The following is a 9567-nucleotide window of genomic DNA, read 5'->3' as shown; positions in this document are numbered from 1 at the left end:
GAATGCTTTGAAAAGACATCCTTCTTCCCTCCCTCCATTTAAAGTAGTCACTGACCTACAGTTGAAGTTGGAAGTTTCCATACACCTCAGCCAAATACATTTAAACTCAGTTTTTCACAATTCCTGACATTTAATCCTAGTAAAAATTCCCTGTCTTTGGTAAGTTAGGATCACCATTTTATTTTAAGAATGTGAAATGTCAGAATAATAGTAGAGAGAATTATTTATTTGAGCTTTCATTTCTTTCATCACATTCCTAGTGGGTCAGAAGTTTACATACACTCAATTAGTATTTGGAAGCATTGCCTTTAAATTGTTTAACTTGGGTCACATAAGCTTCCCACAATAAGTTGGGTGAATCTTGGCCCATTCCTCCTGACAGAGCTGGTGTAACTGAGTCAGGTTTGTAGCCCTCCTTGCTCGCACACAATTTTTCAGTTCTGCCCACAAATATTCTATAGGATTGAGGTCAGGGCTTTGTGATGGCCACTCCAATACCTTGACTTTGTTGTCCTTAAGCCATTTTGCCACAACTTTGAAAGTATGCTTGGGGTCATTGTCCATTTGGAAGACGCATTTGCGACCAAGCTTTAACTTCCTGACTGATGTCTTGAGATGTTGCTTCAATATATCCGCATCATTTTCCTTCCTCATGTTGCCATCTATTTTGTGAAGTGCACCAGTCCCTCGTGCAGCAAAGCAGCCCCACAACATGGTGCTGCCACCCCTGTGCTTCACGGTTGGGATGGTGTTCTTCGGCTTGCAAGCTTCCCCTTTTTCCTCCAAACAATAACGATGGTCATTATGGCCAAATAGTTCTATTTTTGTTTCATCAGACAGGAGGACATTTCTCCAAAAAGTACGATCTTTGTCCCCATGTGCAGTTGCAAACCGTAGTCTGGCTTTTTTTTATGGCGGTTTTGGAGCAGTGGCTTCTTCCTTGCTGAGTGGCCTTTCAGGTTATGTCGATATAGGACTCGTTTTACTGTGGAAATAGATACTTATGTACCTGTTCCCTCCAGCATCTTCACATGGTCCTTTGCTGTTGTTCTGTGATTGATTTGCACTTTTCACACCAAAGTATGATCATCTCTAGGAGACAGAACGCGTCTCCTTCCTGCGTGGTCCCATGGTGTTTATACTTGCATACTATTGTTTGTACAGATGAACGTGGTACCTTCAGACGTTTGGAAATTGCTCCCAAGGATGAACCAGACTTATGGAGGTCAAAAAAATTATTGGCTGATTTCTTTTGATTTTCCCATGATGTCATGCAAAGAGTCACCGAGTTTGAAGGAAGACCTTGAAATACATCCACAGGCACACCTCCAATTGACTCAAATGATGTCAATCAGCCTATCAGAAGCATGACATAATTTTCTGAATTTTCCAAGCTGTTTAAAGGCACAGTCAACTTAGTGTATGTAAACTTCTGACCCACTGGAATTGTGATACAGTGAATTATGAGTGAAATAATCTGTCTGTAAACAATTGTTGGAAAAATTACTTGTGTCATACACAAGGTAGATGTCCTAACCGACTTGCCAAAACTATATTTTGTTAACAAGACATTTGTGGAGTGGTTGAACAACGAGATTTAATGACTCCAACCTAAGTGTATGTAAACTACAGCTGTATATAAGGTTGGATAAGTGACTGCCAGTTTCCCACTGTACTACTTTCACCAATCCAACCCTCTCCAATCCGTGAATACTTCAAATAAGGAAGAAGGGAGGATGCATTTGTAGAGTTTTAACAGTTAAAGTCAGTGGGTGGTACAGCAATAGGATGGAGGTTCTGCAGCATCTGAGCTAATACTCATGTAGGGCTTCACTCTTAGAAAGACATATTCATAGATCATGTTAAAGACTTGACATCTTGACATCTATAGGAAAACCCCATCTAGAATGTATTTTTAAAACAGCATTTATTCTATGCTGGCCTGGAGTCAGCTGCAGTTCTAATACAGTGTAGCTCTATTCTCACCACATTCTTATCATTGGGCTTGACTGCGATGCTGCCCAGGATCTCCTCTCCCTTCCTCACAGTCAGGTAGTCCTCCAGGTAAAACACTGTCTGCTTCCAGTGGGTACTGGCGGCGTCAGGAGCTAGACATGGGAGAGAGGGGGAGAATTAGGAGGAGGGGAACAACAGAGGAGGGGGAGATGGAAGAAAGGGGAGGAATAGCAGGAGGGGAAGAAGAGAGGAAGAGGGGAAGATGGAAGAGGGGGGAGGAATAGCAGGAGGGGAACAAGAGAGGAGGGGGAGATGGAAGAGAGGGGGAGGAATAGCAGGAGGGGAAGAAGAGAGGAGAGGGAGATGGAAGAGAGGGGGAGGAATAGCAGGAGGGGAAGAAGAGAGGAGGAGGGGAACAATAGAGGAGGAGGAGGAGATGAAAGAGAGAGGGAGGAATAGGAGTAGGGGAACAAGAGAGGAGGAGGGGAGATGGAAGAGAGGGGGAGGCATAGGAGGAGGGGGACAAGAGAGAGGAGGAGGAGGCAGAGATGGAGAGAGGATTAGGAGAAAATGAATACGGTATTGAGAGACATAGGGGAGATCTCAATTGCATACATATTGCGTCCTCTCTCCTTGTCTCCTTCTCATCACCCATTGGATAAGAAAGCCAGAGGTCCCTCCCCTCTGACTTATCCTCCAAAGGGTTTTGAGAGGAGAGAGGACGCGATGAGTATGCAATTGAGATCTTCACAGAGATGTTGGAGAGTGAAATAATCAGACGGAGAGGGAGACAGAAAAAGTACCATTGGTATGTATTTTTAACCTGTGCTGTTCCACTTCACACCACTAGAGGGGTCAAGAGCTGAGAACCCAAGTCAACTTGTCATTATAGGAAACAGCAAAGTATGTTATTACTTCATGCTTTTATGTCTAGCAGTACCTTTTGATCATCAGCCTCAAACCTACACCTCACAATAATATCACCCTCCCCTTGTCAAAACCTTGATGAATTAACATGCAAAAAATGTGCTGTGCTTCCACAATCTTCCAAACAAAACCAAAGGATCATTGCCAAAGACAAGAATCTCCACAACTACAGGTATGAGAACAGTTTTTCATCCTGGCTTATTTGTACAAGTGCTACAATTGACTGATTTACACAAAATGATTGATGTATGTTTGAAATGACAACTTTTCATTGTTGCATAACCTGGACAGGACACAGAAACTGAACACGGTGGTTCTCTCCCTGTAAAATATCTCTATTGGCTTCAGGTTCCAGAGCTTTTAACAACACAAGTGGCTTGTGTGGAAGATATGTAACTTATATTGTCATACACCTCATTTCAAAGGACCTAGCGTTTAGTGTACTTGAATGTGGTCACATCGTGGGGTATGTTCATTAGTAACAAAACATTTTTGCAATGGAAAATAAAAGTAGGTCTTTCTTATTGGACTAGTTCAGGTAGTTCTTCCCTGTTTCAGTCTGTTTTCTGACTCTTGGTGCCAAATGACCACAACCCATGTGTGTGTGGTGAGGTCTAACCGGTAGAGAAGCCAGTCTTCTTATGACACTTGGTGAACTCGATGTTGAAGTAGGTGACCATGGCGTGGACATAGTCGTTCCTCTGGATCTGCAGGCAGAAGGCCGTGGTGAAAGACAGGTCCTCAGGCTTCACCGTGTAGATGTCCACTTCCTGGGTCATAGGTTACAAGGGAAATACGGTACAGGATGACATGAATCGGAAGAAAGATATCTCTCTCTCACACACACACACATACACTTCTCCTTTCTCCTCTATTTCAACATATCCCTCTCAATCTCTCTCTCCTTACATCTATCACTCCCTCATACATAAAAGCACTGTCAGACATACACAAATGACATCTCTCAAACACACGTGGTTGGCTCCATTCTGCCCTTCAACCTCATTATCTATGGGATGATATTAGATTGTTGAGAAGTTTCATGACATGCTTTCTGATCCAGTGCTTTTGCACCCCCCCCCACTACCTGACTAACCTCTCCTTCCATGTTTGTGTTCTACTCTTTATTTCATTCAATTCCACCCAATATATTTGTTTATTCATTCATTCATTTATTCATTAATTTAATCAATCCAGTCAGTCAGTGAGTCAATCATCTGTTTTATTAATGAATTCCTTCATCTGTTCAATTCATCCATCCATCCTTTCATTCATACGCCCTACAAGGCATGGCACCTCTCAGCATCAAATACTTTCCTCCTGAAGATAATTCACACAGCATCTCATATCGTGCTTCTCTTTTGGATGAATGATGTGACATCGGACAGGACAGACAGGCCGTCATAGGACAGGACAGACAGGCCGTCATTGGACAGGACAGGACAGACAGGCCGTCATCGGACAGGACAGACAGGCCGTCATTGGACAGGACAGACAGGCCGTCATAGGACAGGACAGACAGGCCGTCATTGGACAGGACAGGACAGACAGGCCGTCATCGGACAGGACAGACAGGCCGTCATTGGACAGGACAGACAGGCCGTCATTGGACAGGACAGACAGGCCGTCATTGGACAGGACAGACAGGCCGTCATTGGACAGGACAGACAGGCCGTCATCGGACAGGACAGACAGGCCGTCATTGGACAGGACAGACAGGCCGTCATTGGACAGGACAGACAGGCCGTCATCGGACAGGACAGACAGGCCGTCATCGGACAGGACAGACAGGCCGTCATCGGACAGGACAGACAGGCCGTCATCGGACAGGACAGACAGGCCGTCATTGGACAGGACAGGACAGACAGGCCGTCATTGGACAGGACAGACAGGCCGTCATTGGACAGGACAGACAGGCCGTCATTGGACAGGACAGACAGGCCGTCATTGGACAGGACAGACAGGCCGTCATTGGACAGGACAGACAGGCCGTCATTGGACAGGACAGACAGGCCGTCATTGGACAGGACAGACAGGCCGTCATCGGACAGGACAGACAGGCCGTCATTGGACAGGACAGGACAGACAGGCCGTCATCGGACAGGACAGACAGGCCGTCATCGGACAGGACAGACAGGCCGTCATCGGACAGGACAGACAGGCCGTCATCGGACAGGACAGACAGGCCGTCATCGGACAGGACAGACACATCGGACAGGACAGACAGGCCGTCATCGGACAGGGACATCGGACAGGACAGACAGGCCGTCATCGGACAGGACAGACAGGCATCGTCATCGGACAGGACAGACAGGCCGTCATCGGACAGGACAGACAGGACAGACAGGCCGTCATCGGACAGGACAGACAGGCCGTCATCGGACAGGACAGACAGGCCGTCATCGGGCCATCGGACAGGACAGACAGGCCGTCATCGGACAGGACAGACAGGCCGTCATCGATCGGACAGGACAGACAGGCCGTCATCGTCATCGGACAGGACAGACAGGCCGTCATCGGACAGGACAGACAGGCCGTCATCGGACAGGACAGACAGGCCGTCAGACAGGACAGACAGGCCGTCATCGAACAGGACAGGACAGTCATCGGACAGGACAGACAGGCCGTCATTGGACAGGACAGACAGGCCGTCATTGGACAGGACAGACAGGCCGTCATCGGACAGGAGAGGACAGACAGGCCGTCATTGGACAGGACAGACAGGCCGTCATTGGACAGGACAGACAGGCCGTCATTGGACAGGACAGACAGGCCGTCATTGGACAGGACAGGACAGCAGTGTTAAATCCCAATGTGTCACACAGACCCGGGAGTGCCAGTCCTATTTATAGCTCAGATATGGTGGCTGGCATGGGTCCCACTGTGAAGTCTGTACAGTCTAGAAATTCACAGTCTAGACACATTCATTGACATGTAAATCACAGACAGGGACACGGAACCCATTTAGGGCTCATCATAATTCTTCGCTGGTCGTCTCTCTGTGACACTTCAATTTTGGAAAGTAATTTTTTAAGTCTGTCTGTATTCATGCAGTAAATCACACACACACACATATACACACACACACACTGACCTTGACTAGGCAGGAGTTGGTCACCACCTGTTTGGGGTCCACCACGTCCACCAGGGGCTCTCTCATGGCCACGTTACGGATGCAGGTCATGTCAAAACCGTACACGTTCTCCCACCCTGAATACACACACACACACACACACACACACACACACACACACACACACACACACACACACACACACACACACACACACACACACACACACACACACACACACACACACACACACACACACACACACACACACACACACACACACAGATATGAGCAAATCTGGTACACTCTGTGTCTGAAGCCTCTCTCTCTAAGTGTTGGTCATCACACAGCCTCTCTCTCTAAGTGGTGGTCATCACACAGACTCTCTCTCTAAGTGGTGGTCATCACACAGCCTCTCTCTCTAAGTGTTGGTCAACACACAGCCTCTCTCTCTCTCTAAGTGGTGGTCATCACACAGACTCTCTCTCTAAGTGGTGGTCATCACACAGCCTCTCTCTCTAAGTGTTGGTCATCACACAGCCTCTCTCTCTCTCTAAGTGGTGGTCATCACACACTCTCTCTCTAAGTGGTGGTCATCACACAGCCTCTCTCTCTAAGTGTTGGTCATCACACAGCTCTCTCTCTCTCTAAGTGGTGGTCATCACACAGCCTCTCTCTCTCTCTGTGGTGGCCATCACACAGACTCTCCCTCTCTCTCTCTCTCTCTCTCTCTCTCTCTCTCTCTCTCTCTCTCTCTCTCTCTCTCTCTCTCTCTCTCTCTCTCTCTCTCTCTCTCTCTCTCTCTCTCCCTCTCTCTCTCAGTGGTGGTCATCACACAGACTCTCTCTCTCTCTAAGTGGTGGTCTTCACACAGACTCTCTCTCTCTCTAAGTGGGGGTCATCACACAGACTCTCTCTCTCTCTCTCTCTCTCTCTCTCTCTCTCTCTCTCTCTCTCAGTGGTGGTCATCACACAGACTCACTCACTCACTCTCTTTTCTCTCTCTCTCTCTCTCCCCCTCTCTCTCTCTCTCTCTCTCTCTCTCTCTCTCTCTCTCTCTCTCTCTCTCTCTCTCTCTCTCTCTCTCTCTCTCTCTCTCTGGTGGTCTCACTCTCTCCTCTCTCTCTCTCTCTCTCTCACTCTCTCTCTTTCTCTCAGTGGTGGTCATCACACAGACCCCTCTCTCTCTCAGTGGGGTAAATCACACAGCCTCTCTTTCTAAGTGGTGGTCATCACACAGACTCACTCTAAGTATTGGTCATCACACATATTCTCTCTCTCTTGCTCTCTCTCAGTGGTGGCCATCACACAGACTCTCTCTAAGTGTTGGTCATCACACAGACTCTCTCTCGCTCTCTCTCAGTGGTGGTCATCACACAGACTCTCTCTCAGTGGTCGCCATTACACAGACTGTCTTGGTGGTGGTCATCACACAGACTCTCTCTCTCTCCGTCTCTCCGTCTCTCCTCTCTCTCTCTCTCTCTCTCTCTCTCTCTCTCTCTCTCTCTCTCTCTCTCTCTCTCTCTCTCTCTCTCTCTCTCTCTCTCTCTCTCTCTCTCTCTCTCTCTCTCTGTGGTTCTCATCACACAGACTTTCTCATACAGATTCTCTCCCATAGACTATCTCAGTGGTGGCCATCACACAGACTTTATTGGCACTGTGTTGGATTGGAAGAGTGTCTCAAGTTTTAGATTGAGATTAAAACTGTTATTCTCTACTTGCTGCCTAGGATCGATAACAACCCTCAGAAACAGTGGAAAGATAGCACAGCTTTACAATTGCCAAAAACGTTGGCTCCCTTAGTATGTCTATCTGGTGTTCCTCTAGTGAGAGACAGGGGCCTTAAATACTCGTCTACTACATCTGGCAGCCTTGTATTATAGGTCTACTTCAGTTCGGGTAAAGAACAGAGCAGACAGGCTCTCCTTCTCTTCCCTCCATCCCTCCTCTGCACAGCTCTCTGTAGTCTAGTCCAACCCAGAGGCTAGAGGAGAGAGGGAAGAGGGAGAGGACAGGATACCTCCAGCATACATACCGTATACACACAGTAGCTAAGAAACGGACACGGAAGGATGTTCTCACAGTGTATCTTGAAGTCCTTGTACTGCCTGTCCTCGATGGCCACAACATACAGAGCAGCCCTGTCAGGAAACATCAGCCCTCCAGGCTTCTGAATGTGAGAGGAGACACCAACATAAATTGAGTTGAGATACACCTCATAGAGAATAGAGACATCCTACAGTCACATGCATTGTCTGCACACCTGGCATCCTGTATGTAACATTAGCTCATACCCAGTCTAAAACCCTGAAGCAGCAACACTGGTTAGAAACCAGATCGTCCTCTCGCTGGGCGGTATAAGCAGGACCTTTGTCGATATGTGGATACACACACACACACACACACACACACACACACACACACACACACACACACACACACACACACACACACACACACACACACACACACACACACACACACACACACACACACACACACACACACACACACACACACACACACACACACACACACACACGCACAAACGTACATGCACACACACACACACACGAACACACATCATTGCACACATACATGCATGCATGTACAGGTGTAGGATCTTCATTTGATCTATATTGTCACAGAAAAATTATCCTAGAGCAACAGGATTTGAATGTTTAGTCCATAACGTTGCTTGATCGGTGGTTAGGCTATTAGCTGAACAAAAATATGCTACATGAAAAGTGCAATACTGTTAATATAACCATGTGTTAGTGTGGATTTTCACTGAATTTATGTAAATCTTCAAAGCTCAAAGCTACATTTCCTGTGGTGCAAGAAATGTCTCAGCAACAAAAGACTGACCAAATTAAGACCATACACCTGTATTATCTCTCTATCTTTCTTTCTCTCTTGCTCTTGCTCTCTCTCACACACACCCATACACATACACAAAAACAAACACACACGCTTACTAGCCATTTGTCCCTGGCGAAGATGACCGTATTGAGCATAGACTCGTAGAAGAGACAGTAGCCCATCCACTCTGAGATGATGATGTCTACTTTCTCCACTGGCAGTTCCACCTCCTCCACCTTCCCATTGAAGATAGTGATGACTGAAGGACAGGACACAGAATGTCACTCACAACACACACTCCACTCCACTAAACACTCCACTACACTAAACACTCCACTCCACTAAACACTCCACTATACTAAACACTACACTACACTAAACACTCCACTACACTAAACACTCCACTACACTAAACACTCCACTACACTAAACACTCTACTACACTAAACACTCCACTACACTAAACACTCCACTACACTAAACACTCTACTACACTAAACACTCCACTCCACTAAACACTCCACTCCACTAAACACTCCACTACACTAAACACTCCACTACACTAAACACTCCACTACACTAAACACTCCACTACACTAAACACTACACTACACTAAACACTCCAGTACACCAAACAGTACACTCTACTACACTAAACACTTCACTACACTAAACACTCCACTACTCTAAACACCTCACTACACTAAACACCTCACTACACTAAACACTTCACTACTCTAAACACTACA

The 9567-nt window shown here is 46.8% G+C and overlaps 1 protein-coding gene across 1 annotated transcript in view; it reads right to left on the bottom strand.

The window, feature by feature from the left end:
• Positions 1-1986: 1986 nt before the first annotated feature.
• Positions 1987-9567, bottom strand: part of LOC124025815 (protein arginine N-methyltransferase 8-B-like) — a gene marked incomplete at its 3' end in the record, with an annotated part of 27030 nt that continues 19449 nt past the window's right edge. Inside the window, exons 5-9 of the mRNA XM_046339139.1 lie at positions 8935-9077; positions 8039-8126; positions 5978-6093; positions 3503-3653; positions 1987-2108 (exon numbers count right to left, since the gene is read on the bottom strand). Of these exons, the coding sequence (XP_046195095.1) occupies positions 1987-2108; positions 3503-3653; positions 5978-6093; positions 8039-8126; positions 8935-9077 (620 nt within the window). The remainder of the gene's footprint in view (positions 2109-3502; positions 3654-5977; positions 6094-8038; positions 8127-8934; positions 9078-9567) is intronic.

This window comes from Oncorhynchus gorbuscha, unplaced genomic scaffold (assembly GCF_021184085.1).
Source record: "Oncorhynchus gorbuscha isolate QuinsamMale2020 ecotype Even-year unplaced genomic scaffold, OgorEven_v1.0 Un_scaffold_2460, whole genome shotgun sequence".
NCBI lineage: Eukaryota > Metazoa > Chordata > Actinopteri > Salmoniformes > Salmonidae > Oncorhynchus > Oncorhynchus gorbuscha.
The sequence above is the reverse complement of the archived record's forward strand: the minus strand, read 5'-3'. Positions and strand labels throughout refer to the sequence as shown.